The sequence below is a fragment of the Lolium rigidum genome, chromosome 2 (genome assembly GCF_022539505.1).
Source record: "Lolium rigidum isolate FL_2022 chromosome 2, APGP_CSIRO_Lrig_0.1, whole genome shotgun sequence".
Lineage (NCBI taxonomy): Eukaryota > Viridiplantae > Streptophyta > Magnoliopsida > Poales > Poaceae > Lolium > Lolium rigidum.
The window spans coordinates 102,917,044-102,935,238 of NC_061509.1; the positions used below are offsets into that span (position 1 = coordinate 102,917,044).

Consider the following 18,195-nt stretch of genomic DNA (forward strand, 5'->3'; position numbering starts at 1 on the left):
CGGTGTACTTTACAAGCATCCAAAATCTCAACTCTAAATAATTTATATTAGGAGCTACAAAAAATAGAAAAATCACAACATCAGCTACATCTACCTTTTCTTTTCAAATTCTTTGAATATTCAAAATGCTGTTTTTGATTTTTTCAGAAAAAAAAAGTCTCAATCGAGGCCAAGCCGTTGTCAAGTGGACCACACTTGTCTTTGCCATCTTCGCGGATGTACCAAATAACTTCTAATACATAGAAAGATTAGTCTTCAGATATCTGGTACTGCTGCGCCTTTAACCTAAACGGTGTTTATCACTGCCATGTCAAAACTAGCTTTCAACGCAAGTCGCTTCAGTATCCGCATGGTGAGCCGACTAGACAAAATTATGCTCCAAACGCACAAATATCCTTATGATCTGCTCAGGGATTTTACGTTGCTCATGAAAGAAGAAATTCTCTCGGGGTCTTTTCGAATTCCATCAGCGGCACAAATGCCACTGCTAACATCGAGTCCATCTGGCTTCAGAACAGACACAGCCTCACAAACATTATCAGCATGAAGGCCTCCAGCCAATAGCCATCCATTCTTGCTTCTAACAGATGGCATCTGAAATTTCCCCCAATTGAATCCCTTGCCGCTGCAAACAAGGAAGGTTGAATGTTTGCTATGTTACTTTTTGGAAACAGTTAATTTTTGCATGCCAATTTTGGGAAGCACGCCACGTAAGTAAGTTAGCATATACAACTATAAGAAAACTTTGAATAATAATAGCATATGCATGATGAAGAGCAGAGGGTACTGATGTAATATGAATACTCAACTCAGTGATGGGTATTCAAAATAAATAAATAAATAAATAACGAAGCACTAATATTGGATTTGGTATATCAAACACTTGAATGGATAACATACTTTTATCTATTAATAAGGAACAAGCAGAAAAAAGTTCAGTACAGGGAACAAATCCTTTACTCATTGAAGAACCAATAGGAATAAAATCTAACCTTCCGCCTTTCGCACTGTCCACTAAGAACCAGTCAAGCACACATTCTTCATGAGGAGGAGCATTAATCAGTTTTCCATCATCATCAGCATTTAGGACATAAATGATTCGTTTATCCCTTGAAAGCACATGAAGCAATGAACGGGATTCATCCCCATGGAGCTGCATATGGGAACTTCGTTATAAGCACCGTACTGTCGCGAAAATAACAAATAACGTAACATGACATGACACAGAAAACTATGTATCTAATTCTAACCTGGACTAAATTAAGGTGACATGAATCAGAAACTCTTAAAATTGTCTCTTCGTCATCATCCACAAAAACACCAACTGATTCAGCCCCATAAGATTGTGCTACTCTTGAAATTTCTTTTGCTTCTGGTAATGCGACGGAGCGTTTAGAGTTAGGCCAAAGTATCATGCCAATTAGTTTAGCTCCTGCCTCCAAAGCGATTTCAGCATCTTTGGCCGATGTGATGCCACACATTTTGACAACAGGCTGGATAACTTTAGCACCTTCATGACTTGGTAGTGAAGATGTAACGGCGTTTGATCCGGGAGCACTCTTCATCCCCAAGCAAGACGTTTTAACTAGAGGAATTCTTGTATATGCTGATTAAGAAACTGAGTGTAATTAGTAATCACTAGCATAAGTAGATACAATAAGCAGAGATACAAGAATGCCATTATGTGGTTGTTAGCTACTACAATAATAAATCTACATATGGAACAAAACAATTTATGATCAGCGAGGTGCTCAAGATTTTTCTTTAGCAAGAAGACATGGTACACAATGTTAAATCTGACAACATGATATGCATGCCTTTCAACCCTACACCACCGATTATCTTAGATATAATGGCAAATGTGGTCTTCATATCCCTTTATTTATTTTATTTTGCAACAAGCAAGTCCTTGTATTTTCAAGTACCAGTTCACATAATAAGAAATTACAAAAGCCTGACATTTCTAGCAATCGTATCAAGCATAATGGAAATCAGGACTGGTCAAGCAACCCTAGAATGATTCCAAATAACTTACCATTGGTATGCAATATAGAAATTCGTTGATGCTGTCTTACTGAGATCGATGGCGCCATTAATCGTGGACACTGGAGATGGGCTGTGGAAAGAAAAGAAGGCTGAGTTGATATAGCAAAGAAAAAGATAGCATGTAATAAATTGGTGCGATTTATGAGTTCTCAAAAGTAAACAGCAAGATGCAATCTCCCCTTCCATTCCTGATGTAAGTGATGAACTCTACTTTGCTAAAGTACATCTCTGTGTAGCTACTAGCTAGAATGGAAAAAAGAAGAAAAAGTCGACAATGCTATTTCTCCAACAGGTGCCCAAGTGAACTGAAATGGAATCCCCATTTTGAAGTGTCCAGTGGTCCTCAAACATATATACTCACAATCCAACACTGCGATTCCTAATTCCTCAATCCGCCTCGAGAACATGTAATTTCAGAGACCAAGTCCCACAGCTACGGCTCCCACCCAAATCGATATTCCGTGCTGAGGACGAACCCAATCGAATCACGAACTAGCGGAGCATCAATTAGATTGGCGCAGCGAACAAACAGGTGACTAGTGAATCCTAGAATCGAGTAGAACAAAACGATCTCCTAAAATAACTGATCCAATGGGACTAGGGTTCATTACCGCGAGCAGAAAAAACCAATCCAGCACAGAAACCAACCCGGTAGGCCTGGATTGCTGGTTGCCGTTGCCGTTGCAGATTTTGAGGGAGAGAAGAAGAAGATAGGCGGCAGAAAACGGCAGAGCCTGTCTACCGGATTGGGTTGGTAAGCGGGGGTTCGCTCGGAACCGGGGAGAGGACTGACGTTGTGGTAGGTGAAAATAGGAGTTGGACACTTCCAAGTGATTTATCATACGAATAAGTCTGCAATTTGTAAGAGCATCTCCACCGGCTTCCCCAAATAGTCGCCGGTAGAGGTGTCAACACCTCCGGTACTGCATCCTCTATTTATGGGAGTTCCTACACCGACGTCCCCAAATCGGGAGCCTTGATAGATGTTTTGAATTAAAATCACAAATAAATGCATAGAAAATCAAATAAAGAGAAAAACATTTCATTTCACAAACTAATACCTAATTGGGAACGTGGTTTACACGAAGATATAGTTTGGAACATGGTTTTTCACAAACTAAACATAGTTTGAACCATGGTTGACACAAATATAAAACATTGTAAAAAAATTAAACCTAACTAGGCTGATCTTTCGTGTGTTCGCTGCCAAGAAAGAACACTCGAGGACACACCCAATCACCCAAACTGGAAAATCCAGCTAGTGAGGGTGCCCCTGTTGGTTCTTTCGAGAAAGAACATCCAAAAATATGCGTGCCGATATTCGCTGCGAAGAAATAACACTCAGTCGTCGTTCTCCTCGGTGCTATCGCCGTGGTAGTGGCGGAGGCAACGCGTCTCGTCGAACACCTTGACGGTCATGTCCCTCTCGCCAAAGTAGGAGAACATGAGGCGGTGGTAGCGCGCGAACTTTTCCCAGCCGATGTGGAGGTACATCTTGCCGTGCGCGTCGTAGATCACGTCCACAATCCACCGGCAGCAGCCGCAGGCAGCCTCCCGCAGATGCAGCGATCCCGGGCGCCCGTCGCCGGCGAAGAAGTCGGCGAAGGTGTCCGACAGCCTCTGGATGCCGTGTGGGTCGCCCTTGAGGACGACGACGAACTCGAACGGCACGGGCCCCTCCTCGTCCATGTCCGACGATGAAGAAGACGGCGTCGCAGGCGACGACGAGCGTGCAGCTCTGCCGCGGCCACGACCACGACAACGGCCATGACCTCGACCTTGACCATACATGGCGTCGTCTCTTCAGATGGTGGCGGATAGGGTTGGGGAGAGAGGCACTAGGGTTTGTGTATGAGAGGGACGATGAGAGGCGGCCCTTTTTATAGGCCGGAGGGAGGAGGGGGAGCGGTGGCGCTCATTAACGCCGGCACAAAGAGCAAGGCGCGCGCAACGGGACGGTTTGTTGCGCGTATGCGGAAACTGCACCGCCGCTGCACCCCAATAACTCCCGGCGCGAGGTAGGCGACGGTTAGGTTAAAACTGAATGAGCCGCTGACGCGTCGGCCCCGCCACTCCCCGCTGGCGTCGACTGTTGGGGTGTGTGGCTGACAGGCAGCTCCCACGCCCAAAATTTTTATCCTCGCGAGGCGCCGGCGCGCCCGATTCGTGCCCTTTGCGAAGGGGCCGGCACGGGATTGTCGGCGATTCTACTCGAAAATTGGCCGGCGTCGTTTGGGGCGCGCTGGTGCGAGCCCATTTTCGCTCCCTGCCCCCAAATCGTATCGGGGCATCTATGGGGGGCGCCGGTGGAGATGCTTTAATCTTTTAAGCTCAGGGATATGTTAAGTTCAATTTCACAATTCACATGAGGACCAATTAATAATGAACAAAATAAGGAGATCCACAAGATCAGAGGGCCTCAAACTTGGTAGTATAAGCTTTTGAGCAACTTAGCAGGATTGCAGCACCGTTGTTGTAACTAGCTTCTCTTTTTATGGATTTTTGAGAATTTTTGTATTTAGTTTTTTGGAGACCTTGTACTATGTTGGGACGGCCGTGTGCATTTTAGGTATGCAGAGGCCAAGTGTTTCATAATAAAGCTTCCTTTATCGAAAAAAAGAAGTTTTTGAGCAACGTAGCGATTTCACAGAGATGCCATACAAAATGTAGTTTTCCCGTTAAAAACATACTTCAAGCAGAGCAAAATTGGTTGGGACAAAATGTATGAGTAACGACATTTCAACATAGTTGTATAACACGATCTGGATTTACAACCCCATTTAGACAGGTGCAAGAACACGCGGTAGAACCATCTGTGTCGCGAACAGAGAAAACATTAGACAGGACACATCTTCACGCACACCGAGTCGCCAAACCACACTACATCAGCCATCGACCACAGACTCACATTACACAATCTGCAGAGAAGCCAGATTTATCCACGACTGGGTTCCTGTTCTACTCCTGCTTCTCTGCTCTCACAGGACCTCTTGGTATCTTGCTCAGAACCTTGGCGTCGAGGACCGCGTACTGCTTGCGGAGCTCGACGTGCGCCTTCCCGGCGAAATGATCCACCTTGTCCTGGTACTTGTGGTACAAGATCGGTACCGTGTGGAGCATCAAGGCCGCTGTTCGACAAACCCATGAGGATTAGCTAACTGAACTGTCACAAAATCGCAGAAAGAGGATGTTACGTGCTGAAAGACTCATTACCAGCGTATATCAAGGTCAGGAAGTCACAGAGGCTCCCAATTTCAGAAAGAATCCATAGAGCGACAATCACCTGAAACATTGCAATCGTGTGTCGACAATCGTCAATTAGTCAAACGGAACAAATCAGTGAAGTTTTATTGAAGGGAAATAAAATTTGATTATTTGGGTATTAGAACTATACGCCTAGAAACTTCATCAGGTCATGCCCCAAGGCGATCTCCCGAAGCAAGCCAAGTGCTTGGTTGATGTCAGTGCGCAGCACTTTCACGATATTGGCAGCGAGCTCTTCAGATATCTGTACTTGAGGAATATCAGGCGGGCTCCTGAAACAGAATATTTGATGATGTTAATAAGATGGGTGAAGTGTTAGCCACATGATAATTTTACCATGAACCCCTCACTTGTTGATAAAAGCGGTGGCCTTGGACCACAAGAACACGACTGCCAGGGTACCGATCAGCACGTGAGATACCAGAGGCAGGAAATTGTATTCGACAACTTCGAACAGAAGCCATATGACAGTTGCACCCCCTATTACTGCAGCAGACATCTTCTTGTCTTTCCACAAAAGAACATCAGCGGCTGCAAAGACGAATGCATGTTACATAACACATTTACAAATACGCCACTGCAACAGGATTATGTTACAGTCCACAGGAGTAGTGTGGTTGCTGATTCTTATGTTGCTCGGGTGTTCTGAATGGTCATAGTCATATGCACCCAGAGCTAAAACCAGATCACCACGTTAAAGAGGGAGAGTGCAATTCTTCAGTTCGACACTAGCCTATACTACTTTACTGTAAATTTTCAACATTTCTTTCAGAAGAACAATTTATTTCCAACAACCAAACAAAGTTAAACAATTCAATACAATCTTTCCAACATCAGGTATGAAGAAAAAACATTACCATATGTTTGTGGTATGTTCTTTGGTCTAGTATTTTGGGACAGGCCGCAATTTTCGCCCTTCTGTTGTAAGAGGTGAGGACTGGCAATCTGTAGCTTTAGGGGGGAGCTCTAGGAGGTGTTAACTGTTAAAACACATATCTTGGTGTTCCCTTGTTTATTGGGAGACCACAGAGCTGGTTTTTTTTTTTGACCATGGACCACAGAGCCACTACAGGAATGGTGACAGATGCCGACGGCCAGAGTGTACGCCGACGGCTTTTTATCGGGGCCGTCGGCGTACGGCCTCGCCGGGGCAGCTCACGAGCCCGACCGTCGGCGTACAAACACCGTCGGCGTAGAGGAGGCTACGCCGAGGGCAGCCGTCGGCGTCACCTTGGCCCTCGGCGTAGCACCGGCATCGCCTCCGGCCCGGCCCGCGCCGTCGACGCCCGCTCACGGCGTCAGTCAGACGCCGACGGCCACCCTCGGCATAGGGCATGGACACCCTATGCCGACGGCCACCCTCGGCATATAGTATTTTTTTATTTTTTTTATTTTTTTCCCTCTCTCATATTACTTTATAATATGTTTCTATTATTTATCTACTAGTATGAATTATGTAAAAAATGGTTCTATTTTTTAAGAATTCGTAGATGGCATATGTAGGTCCCATGCATGGGTGACGCTCTTCGCAGACGGGTCAACCGGAGCCACTAGGCCCAACATTTGCTATCGATGTACATATGGGTAGATCCGCGGGGTCCCCGCCCTACGGTTTTCCGAACCCTAACCCTAACTGTAACCCTAACTCTAACCCTAACTCTAACCCTAACTCTAACCCTAACCGTAACCCTAACTCTAGCCCTAACCCTAACCCTAGGGTTTCCACATACATTGCTAACTCTAACCCTAACCCTAACTCTAGCCCTAACCCTAACCCTAGGGTTTCCACATACATTGCTAACTCTAACCCTAACCTAACCCTAACTCTAACCCTAACCCTAGGGTTTCCACATACATTGCTAACCCTAACTATAACCCTAACAGCATCACTTGGTAAAACCCTAACCCTAGGGGTCCCGCCCTAGGGTTTCCCAATAAACAGATCACCGGAGCGTCAGAATTGTTGGAAAACTTGCTTCTGCCCCTAACATACATGTACAAGTGTGATGTAAGGTTTGGCTAACCTTGGATGTACCCGGCGTTGACGATTTCCGCATAATGGGCTACCAGTTGGTTCAAGCCGCATGCCAACTTCTGCCTTGATTCCATCCAAAAGAAGGAGGCATTCGCGTGGCTCAAATACGTCGTGATGTTCCCGGATGGTTATTGCTCGAATATGAGTAAGGGAGTTAATCTTTCGACGGGAAAAGTCACCGGGCTCAAGAGTCACGACTATCATATATGGATTCAGCGGCTCATGCCGGTGATGCTTCGAGGGTATATCCCCGAGAAAGTCCGGCGAGTGCTTGCGCAGTTGAGCCATTTCTTCCGCACGCTCCGTGCTAGCGGATATGTCCCGAGGTTATTGCAAAGCTACAACATACGATGCCGGAGTTGCTATGCAATTTGGAGATGATATTTCCGCCAGGCTTCTTTACTCCGATGGCACATCTCATTGTGCACCTCGCCAACGAGGCACTCTTGGGTGGTCCGGTGCAGTTTCGTTGGCAGTTCTGTATTGAGAGAGAGTTTAAGTATATTCGAAAGATAACCGGAAACAAGGCCAAGATTGAAGCATGCATAGCTGAGGCAATATGCCTTCGGGAGATGGCGGATGCCGCGACAACGTACTATCCCGATGATGTTCCCACTCAGCATAACCCGGTCACTCGTTACAATGTCGACGTGCCCGAGAATGACCCCAAGCTAAAACTATTCCAATTCCCCGGTGGCAAGGCTGGTAAAGGAACAAAATATAAATTGGAGAACGAAGAGAAGGATTGTATAATGCTATATGTGCTTATGAACATGGAGGAAGTGATCCCATTCGTAAGGTAAAATGGTGAACAAATTACTTTGCAGCTAGTAACCTCGTCTCGGTCTAATGCTTATTTTCTCCTTTTAGCGAATTCACGGATGAAATGTGGCCGTATGATGAATTGCCCGATACCTCGGAGATGGACACTCTACTGAAAGACGGTGCTCCCGGAATTAATAAAAACTTTGTGACATGGTTCATGGAAAAAGTAATTTCTAACCTTTCCTCTTACATTGCAACACGTGACTTGTCCCTCTTATTACACGTAACTAATGCACACAACAAATTTGAAATGTTCTTGTAGGGCCGTGAGAGAAACGTTGATATGATAGATGAGTTGAAATGTGTTTCCCAAGGTTGTAGCCGTGAGGTGACCAAGTATGAGAAGTATGATGTGAATGGGTTTCGCTTCCACACGAGACGCACCAGAAGGGCCGGGCGAATCCCAAAACGATAAATACTGGGGTCTTCACCAAAGGAGCCAACAAGTTTGATTACTACGGAAGGTTACAAAGTGTATACGAGTTGACATTCAATCGTACGAACGTGCAACTCAATATCGTCGTGTTCAAGTGTCATTGGTTCGACCCAATAGGTGGACAGAGAAGTGATAAGTCCATTGGGTTAGTTGAAGTTAAGCCTTCAACCACCTATAGCGGAGCCGATGTCTTTATTGTGGCTCACCAAGCCAAGCAAGTTTATTATTTGCCCTACCCATGCCAGAAAGCGGAACTCAAGGGTTGGGAAGTCGTCTTCCAGGTATCGCCACATGGTAACCTACCGATTCCCTCTGAGGATGATTACAACAACATTGACCCCGTGACATACGAGGGGATTTTCTATCAAGAGGAACAGGACTTCGGGGAATATATTTTAGAACCGTTTGTTCAAGAGGACCTCGGGAACGATGCAGAAACTCGTGGTGAGTCGGTGGTGGATCTAAAGGACATATCTATGCTCGAGAAGTTACTTGAGGCGAATGACAATTATGATGAGCCTCCACCCGTCGACCCTTCAACTTTGTACTCACAAGATAGTGATAGTGATAGTGGGCCGGAGAAAGAGAAAGAGAAAGAGAAAGAGATGGAGTATGAGAGTGAGCGTGAGAGCGATGATGGCTGGTGAGGGTCTTTTATTCTTAGTATTTATTTGTCAACATGCTTCTTAATTGCATTGTGCCTTTTATTCTTAGTATCTTCATTTTATTATGTCAACATGCTTCTTAATTGCATTGTGCCTTTTATTCTTAGTATCTTCATTTTATTATGTCAACATGCTTCTTAATTGCATTGTGCCTTTTATTCTTAGTATCTTCATTTTATTATGTCAACATGCTTCTTAATTGCATTGTGCCTTTTATTCTTAGTATCTTCATATAATATGTCTTTGTGCTTAAGCTGTTTTATTCTTCTCAATGCGGGTGATCTGGACAATATGAGCAGCGGCAAGGCGGACTCCGAGAGCTTGCTTAAGACGCTGGCGCAGGTGAAGAGGAATATTCCTAGACCCACTAGACGGAGTGATCGAGCCCCGGTGCTCAATCCGCGTTACGCCGATGGTACCGATGGAGGACGAGGACGAGGAGGACGAGGTGGAGGTCGAGGACGAGGACGAGGAGGACGAGGTGGAGGACGAGGTGGCGGCGGGGTACACATGGACTTTGACGAGCCACCCTCCGCTTCGGTGACGTGGCTCCTGAGTTGTACCTAGAGGGTCCGTCTAGTGGGGAGGTGGAGATGGAGACGGAGTCTACACACGAGTCGGACTCTAGGGCTGAGTTGGAGGTGATGGAGGATGGGGGTGCGCCGAAGCCCTTGAAGCTTCGTGGAGAAGCTAGAGTCCCCGATGCGAGGAAGGAGCCGAAGACCCATGATGACAAGGCCCTTATCATTCCTTCGAGCGATGAGTAAGTGTACTACTTCAGAAATTTCGAACATGTATTTTCATCTTGGGCATAATAAACAATTTGGCATGTGTACTAATGTGTGATTTATTTGCAGCAATCGGACATGGGATGCCAAGCCCCCCGCATGCCTAACAGCTTGCTTGGGGCTCGATTAAGAAGTTCTGGCCCGGCAGATACACTCCCCTTAGCACGGTCCCCGGTGGCCCGACGAAGCTAGCCACTACTTGGGCGGACTATGAGGATGCCCCTGCCGTAGGCTTCGCGACAGCTGCTGAGGCTGTGACCACCAAGTTCTGGGTAAGGCATATATTTCTCGAGCACCGTTCATAGTTGATGACCCTAATGTGCTAACTCATGACTTTCACAACTGATTTATGCATGATTGAAGTGCTTCTATCGTGTGGACCCGGAGCATGACACGCAGGCGCGTCTCACTTTGCGTGGCGCTTGCGAGAGGTTGACACCGCAGCGAGTGGTACAACCAAAAGTTCACCAGCGCTAGTGCCTTCTGGGCTAACAAGGGTAAGAGGGTCAAGAAGGAGTACTATGTTGGTAACGAGCCTACGGAGGAATGGGCAATGACCATTGAGGAGTACATGTCGGTGAGTAAAATGTCAATGAGATTCTACATTGCTGCTAAGTTTTCATTGAATTATCTTGAGCTGAGTATTGCGTTTTCAGGTTTGTCCGGAGTGGGCCGAGCAGCATAGGGAGGCATGGGAGGAGCTGATTAGGGCGAGGTGGCTCGGGCAGGACGAGGAGTTTGCAGCCGTGTCGAGGCGTAACATGGAGAACCGAGGCACCGGTGGCACACATCTGCGCGGGAAACCGCGACTACACCCGCTTCAAGGGGAAAAAGGTATGTATATACATGGAACGACCTTCATTCATTTCCCGCCATGTCTCATTTGTGGTACGCTTAACTTTTCTTTTCGCGATGCAGGTGGCCGAGGCACCACCTGGGGTGGTGCTTCATGATGCCCAGATATATGACATGATGCGGACGAAGCGAAGCCCAATCCCGCATTGCCTCGGCCACGGTACTACGGCAATGCCAAGGCCGCCAAGGAGGACTACTGCGACATGGTCAAGTCTCGTCACCCCGAGGTGGATGACCCCTTGAGCATTCCGGTCGACGAGGAGTCGTTGGTCCTGTCGGGGCACGGGCGTCCGCATGGCCGTTTCCCTTGGATGAATAAGGTGGTCAAGCCTACCCACTCCACGAGCTACACGCGCCTCAAGCATACCCTCACCGCCGACAGCCCCCGGCCTCGTCCACGGCCTGCTCGTCCACCCGCCTACGATGTAAGTTTCCTCATTTTCATCCTCTTTCCGGTTTTCCTTCCTACATGGCTAAGTGTTTACGAGATTCATTGTTTCGAAATTGTAGCCTCGAGTTCGAGGCGGCCTTCGAAGCCTGCAATGAAGCGTATCGGCAGGCCGCTGCCCAGTGGAATAGGCAGAATACGGCCTACATGGCGTATATAGGAGTAAGTCTGAATCTTTCTTCACGCAAGTAGATGACAAGTCTCAGTTTGATGCTTTATTTCTGCAAAGCCTAACTTGTAACCTATCTTGCAGGAAATGATGATTTCTATGTCTATCGGTACACCGCCACCGGCTCCGAGTTACCGTGGCGGGGGACATGCCTATCATGCCATCGAGGGCAGCTTTCGCTGCGACTTACTACGGATCCACACCGGAGGTAAGTTCTTTGCCAAACCGGTAGTTACCACTTTCCTTTGCCTCGCAAGTTGCTAACATGTAGGGAACACGTAGGGAACGGGATGGTCCGGGAACCGAGGCATCGCCGGGTGGGCGCGAGGTCACACCGGTTCATGAAGGTGGTCGGTCTCCTGGGCGTTCTGCTGGTGTCTCTCCGTCGACTACTCCCGGGACTACTCCCGGTGCCTCTCCGTCGACTTCTCCTGGGCGTGCTACCGGTCCTTCTCCAGGTGGTTCTTCTGCAGCTTCTACCGGAGCGAAACCCCGGGCTGCTCGTTTCGCCAAGGATGTGGGTGGACACACCCCGCCCGGGTCCTTCCTCCGCTAGTCGGCACCGGGCTTCTTGCTTGCCATCATTTGCTACCTACTACTATGTATTGGATGACATGGCACTCTCCTCTTGTATGCTATTACATGCACCATGTATGCTACTATGTGGATTTCATGCTATTTATGTGAATTATGGTGATTTTGGATGTATTTGGATGCTACTATGTGGATTTCATGCTATTTATGTGAATTATGATGAATTTGGACGAATTTGGATGTATTTGGATGTATTTGGATGTATTGGACCTGCTGAACTGAATTTAGATGAATTGGAACCCGGTAAAAATGGAAAAACCAAATGGTCGAGGCTATGCCGAGGGGTTGCCCTCGGCATAGGCCCCTGGCATGACCATATGGTCGAGGCTATGCCGAGGGGTTGCCCTCGGCGTATGCCGCTGCACCGGCGCGCGACACGTGGCCGGTTCGTCGCCAGGAAGAGCTGTTCTATGCCGAGGGGTTGCCCTCGGCGTAGACGCGCCACGTCGCCGCGCCGGGCCGCGCCACGTCGCCGCGCCAGGCCGCGCCACCTCGCCTCTATGCCGAGGGCTACGCCGTCGGCGTATGCTGCGCGCCGTTACCGGCGACGGATCGCCGTTGATGGTACGCCGAGGGCGTGTACGCCGAGGGGCACGCCGGCCGTCGGTGTACGCCGTATATGCCGAGGGCTTCCTCTACGCCGACGGCGCACCAGCCTATGCCGAGGGACCTCGACGCCGACGAGGTATGCCGAGGGCGGCCGTCGGCGTAGCCTACGCCGAGGGCCAGGCGTGGCTACGCCGAGGGCGGCCGGCCGTCGGCGTAGCACCCCGTTCCTGTAGTGAGCTGGTTGACAGAGGGATGTAGTAGATTAAATAGAAGTAGGATCCCCAGAAGGCCAGAATCAACCTGGAAAGAATGTTCATTTTCTCCGCTGCTATACTGCTGATCTTTTTTTTTTTTGATAATCAATACCACATATATTTATAGTAACAAATAGTACATGGTAGAGATACACAAGCTGACTCCAACGATTACAAAATATATTTTCAGGTCTATGGTTTGGTATGTGTGTTTGGCTGCCTTGAGAGAAGTACAAGATTGTGTCATGGAAGAAAGAATAATTTGAAGATCTCAGTGATTTGCTATACTGCTGATCTTAGTGATCTGCTAAGTTATGTTAGTACATAGCAAGACTTTTATTTTGAGTAAACCATTCGAGGAAACCAACATGGGCACATGGTTAGACCAGTCCTCACGATAATCACTTTTTACAAGATTATTCGAAATATCCCCCACCATATATAGAAGACCATAATAAAAAATCTAAAAATACTGCATGTCGTAATAAGTGGCTCCGTTTTCTAATTATTAGCAGCGCCAATTTCGCTCTTCAACATGTCTCTTTCCCTCTTCTATGGAGTTCATGTTCCTCTCAACTACTCTTCTCGAGAAATCAACAACCGCTCCAGTACAATACAGAATTAGTAAGGTGAATTTTCTCATATGAATCATCAGTATTCAGTACTGAAGAAAGCGAATTCCGGTTCAGACACACAACTAAGTAGCAGGAAACTCAAAGCAAGGTTGCTAGAACAGGAGAAATCAAGAATCAGGAGGGAAAATAATCATACTTTTACCACCACCGAGAGCCTTGTGCACGGACTTGTCCTCCCCAAGAAACCTAAACCCCCTCGCCGTCGAGGCCGCCGGCGGGGACGCCGCCGCCTCCGAGACGCCGTCAGCCTGTGGTGGAGCCGCGGGAGTCCTCTCCGTGGGTTCAGCCATGGTGGGAGCGGATCCCCAAGCTGTGTTCCGATCAGCAACAGTGCGAGACTTCCTTCCTTCCTTCCCACGTCTTCCAGCAGAAGAAACCTAGCGGGGCAGGACTCTTTTGGGCGTGGCTCGTGAGTCGTGACGGAGAAAGAGAGAAGCGGTTTGGGGGTAGCTGGAAAGACTCGACGAGTCAGCAGCACACAGTTGGCAGCCCAGAAATTTTCTGAAAAGCTTGTTACGTCATCATCCACACCGAGAGGAGTTGCTGGCACCGTCTAAAAGGCCACGGAAGATTGTCAAATAATGGATACTTTAGTAGCTGTGATACATACAGCCTCCTCGAGTCCTCGGTTCTAAAAATAAGTGTACTTTTAGATTTGGGCCAAATCAAACTCGTCTAAATATAACAGAAATTTTATAAGACAATTCATTAAGCGTTCTATTTTTAGAAATATGCGTTCGATAAACGGGGTGACTGCGGAGGGGAGCCAAACACCTCGCGATGGAAGTGGCCATCCTGCCCTCCAAGTCAGGTTGCAAGTGGTGCGGGATGACCCGCCACGCCGCTAGGCCGCCCCGCAAAAAACGCCCGCGCGGCACCGCTGGGCCAACCGCGTAGATAGTAGCGGGATAGAGCGGTCACGCCTCTCGGCCCGCTAGCAGCCCGCAGTACCGCATTAGCCCGCAACCATCAGTTGGCGCACACTCCGTCTCTCCCCCGACCCTCGTTGACCACCGCCTCCACACCGCCGCCGCCGTCACCGTCGACGCCACACGGGAGATGCCCCGGCCTCCTCTTTCGACTCACCCCCGTCTCGGAGGAACCGCCATCTCCAAATCCGGACTGCCCTGCTGGAATCGTCGACGGAGAAGTTCTTCCTCCACCGTCAACTTCCGCCGGCATTTCGTCGCTATCAACTTCCGCAAGATCTACATCGTTGATGTGCCCTATTCTCTCCTCCAAGAACAAAGGATCCCTGGCATCTGTAGAAATCACTGCCCAAGATCATCTCCAAGGTATGTCACTCGAGATCCTTCCCAGTTGTCTGTGTTCTTGTTTCATGAACCATGGGATCTGTGACGTGAGTATTGACTGGTACAACTACACCACTCTTGTTTCATGAACTCTTTAGCGGAATTATTCAGTCTGATACAAAAACAAGACGAGATGAGAAAGAAGCCAAGGATTCAATTACCTGTGCAAGGCTCTGGCCGGCACATTAACCCTGACTATGGTAAACTGGTGAAGTTATTAAACCTGGCTGACAGTTTACTGATCGAGAAAAATCTAGTGTACTGTGTGTATGATCCTCTGTAATATGCCCACACGTTATGATTCTAGTAAGAGTTCAAGGAGTTTATCATCGAGCGAATTCCCCATGCTGTGAATACATTCCCCTCAGCCATCATATATATATATTTATCCTTGTAACATTAGAAATATTTCATCGGTTAGCTTAGAACAAATAAAAACGCCTCTCTTATTCTTGGCAAAAGTAAAGATGCTTTGATTTGGCTGTTGTGATTAGGACAAGGGGGGTTTCTTCTGCATATTTGAGCACGGTACATGCAGTAGATTAGCTTGTATAGATGAGTGTCTGCTTTTTTTAGTTTTACTCCAACGAGTGTCAGCGGCTTTCAGTGACGCTGTCAGTGTAGAGGTTCAGTTTGCTGCCAGTATAGAGGAGTTCTGTCCATCTGTGAACATTCCTTTTTGTCAAATAAATTCACTTGTGAACTTAAAGCTGTTCAGACATTTCTTTCGTCAGTTAAATTGACTGAATGGTTATGCTTTTTATGTGTTTCTGTATTCCTCTGTTTAGCGTATGCATATTATATTCAGCTCCTTCGAACAAGTGCCTAATATGCTAGGATTGATTTTGAATCTGTGTTTTGTTTTCAAGTTTGATTTACTCCATACTATGTATATGCCTAATATCAAGGAAAAAAATAGCGCGCTATAACAAAATAGCGTCGCCCGAAAAATACGCTATTAGCATGCTATAGCGCGCTAACGCTATAGCGCCGAAATGATGTAGCGTGGCATGTCCAGAAACGCTATAGCGTGCTATTAGTGTCGAAATAGCGCGCTATTTTTTTCCATGGCTAATATTCAACCGATTGGAAAGTGCAACAATGTTTTAAATGAAACTGCATACTTGATTTGTTGCAATGTGGTTATTTCTTGCGATGTCAGTGTGCATCTTGATTTACTACTCTTTTCCAATGTGTTTTGCAGGTTTTAGATTGCAAGGTAAAGGATCAACAACTATGTACATGGCAAATCTTATTTTTTGTAATGAGCCAAAAGAGTTCTCCATCGCTGGCTTCGGCTGTTACCGGTGCAAATTTTCTCCTCTATATCCATATTGGGGATCAGTTAGATAAGCTCTAAGGCGTGGTCGAAACAGAAGCAAGTACCATTGTGAATAATTATAGCCTGATAATTTGATGCTAAGAATGCATGGTGTTTGATTCTGCTATTTCACTACCTTTTGGTTTATAATCAGCTCAGTACCTTGTGGTCATGGTTCATTTTGACAACATGAATTTCATTGATTTCGTGTGATTTTTGTGCGGAAAATTAGTGGCCAAATAATCTGTCCGAGACTGAATTTTATTTTTACAGCATGAATTTTGTTGATTTCGTATAATTTTCCATTCTTCTACTGGAAGTAAGTTGATGTCCTAGTCGTTAGAACTGCTCTTTGCTCTTTATGAGATTACCTTATCTTTAGACCAGTAGCAGTATCTTACTGATTTTTTCAATCTCATTGTCTTTTTCCGCTGGACAATGGTGGCTGACATGCTAGTTTCCGATCGATCAGCTGATCGATCAGCATGTACATAGCTAATGCAATTGATCAGCGCGTGCGCTTGCGAGCTGATGCGCTAGCTTCCGATCGCTTCCGATCGATCAGCATATAGTACGTAGCTAGCTCAACTGATCAGTGTGTGCATTTGCGGGATGATGCGGACTGCCGCAGTGTCCGCTGTAATTCTAGCGGTTTGTTGCGGCAAACCGTGAGGGTCCGCACATACGTCGTTGTCCCGCGATGCTTTGTAGCGGGCAGCCGCAACCCGTCCCGCTTGCAACCTTACCTCCAAGCCTCATACTATGACCTAATCTTTAAGAGCATCTCCACTCGTCCCCCCGAACAGGCCCCCGGCGAGCGTTTTTTCCATCCGGACGGCGTAATTCGGCCCAGTCGCGCCCCCGGTTCCTCGTTTTCGTCCGGATTTGGGCCTAAATTCATCCGGCGATCCCACGCCATCCTCGGCCCCCCGGGGAGCGCTCGGGGAGTCCGGACGAAACGAAAGCGCGCGTGGCCCCAACTTGTCGGCGACAATGGCCTCCGATCTACGGCAATACCCTCGTCTTCCCGATCTACGGCAATACCCTCGTCGAACGATCTACGGCAATACCCTCGTCGAACGAAAGCTTTGAACTCTCAAGTGGTGCAACATAGATAGATTATATATATTTCGAATATAATTCGAATAAACATAAAAATTACATATAAAAACTTTAAAACAAACTTAAACTACTTCTTCTTCCTACATGGCCCCGCCTCATCGTCGTGGCGGCGACGCTTCCGGCTCGTCACCTCCTCGTCGGAGGAAGTTGAGTCCTCCTCCTCGTCAGTGTCCTCAGCCTCTTCGTCGTCCTCCTCCTTTTCCTCGGCCTCTTCCTCCTCCTTTTCCTCGGCCTCTTCCTCGGCCTTCTCCTTGGCCTCTTCGTCCTCCTCCTCGTCCTCCTCGTCGTCATCCCATTCGTCCTCGCTGGCCGGCGGAGGGGAATCGTCGCTGCCGGACGATGCAGCTTTATCCCACCAATGGCGCCATCCAGGCGGCTTCCCCTCGCCGTCGGTGTCCGATGGCCAAGAGAGATCGCTCATGGTTGACGGAGGATGGTGACGAGAGAACAGATGAATGGCGTCGGTCGTCGGAAACCGTATATGTAGGTCTCTCGACGAAGAGAGCGGCGGTTGCTCTTCCGCGGAGTTCGTGCTCCATTACGGCGGTTCTCGCATCGAGGCCACTTCGACCGTTCCCGACGAGTCGTTTCGGCTCTCCGCACCACTTCGCGACGGTTCAATGCGTCGAGGGAACTCCGACGATTGCCCTTCCCGGTGATCGCGCCGTCGCTATGCACGCGGTGGGTGCGCGTCCATGGGCTCGCAGCTGGAAAAATGGGCCTCCCCAGGCCAAAAACTACATCCATCCGGCGCTAAATAACGCCGGATTTCGGCCTGGGGAGCCCCAACGGCTGGGGATGCTCTAAGAACACCACCTGCGGGGATGGCGAGACCCCGGTAAAGGCCACACCATTCTGATGTCTCTAAAGACACCG

The 18,195-nt window shown here is 47.9% G+C and overlaps 2 protein-coding genes across 5 annotated transcripts; both read right to left on the reverse strand.

Annotated features, from left to right (window-relative positions):
* Window positions 1–217: 217 nt before the first annotated feature.
* LOC124687029 (N-(5'-phosphoribosyl)anthranilate isomerase 1, chloroplastic-like) lies at window positions 218–2,844 on the reverse strand. Of its 4 annotated transcripts, none has more exons than XM_047220889.1 (5): window positions 2,695–2,844; window positions 2,036–2,105; window positions 1,251–1,606; window positions 993–1,153; window positions 218–625 (listed from the first exon to the last, which is right to left on the reverse strand). In XM_047220889.1, the coding sequence occupies exons 2-5, from the start codon at window positions 2,091–2,093 to the stop codon at window positions 397–399; spliced, it is 804 nt and encodes a 267-aa protein (XP_047076845.1). In that variant the 5' UTR covers window positions 2,094–2,105; window positions 2,695–2,844; the 3' UTR covers window positions 218–396. The 4 variants fall into 4 exon arrangements, with proteins under 4 accessions (XP_047076845.1, XP_047076844.1, XP_047076843.1 ...); XM_047220888.1 differs by having other exon boundaries at window positions 2,036–2,116; XM_047220887.1 differs by having other exon boundaries at window positions 2,658–2,844.
* A 1,923-nt stretch (window positions 2,845–4,767) lies between these two features.
* Window positions 4,768–6,316, reverse strand: LOC124687030 (reticulon-like protein B2). Its single transcript, XM_047220890.1, has 4 exons — window positions 5,661–6,316; window positions 5,441–5,582; window positions 5,260–5,329; window positions 4,768–5,174 (listed from the first exon to the last, which is right to left on the reverse strand). Exons 1-4 carry the CDS (start codon window positions 5,807–5,809, stop codon window positions 5,005–5,007), a joined length of 531 nt encoding a protein of 176 aa, XP_047076846.1. The 5' UTR covers window positions 5,810–6,316; the 3' UTR covers window positions 4,768–5,004.
* Between the last annotated feature and the right edge of the window lie 11,879 nt (window positions 6,317–18,195).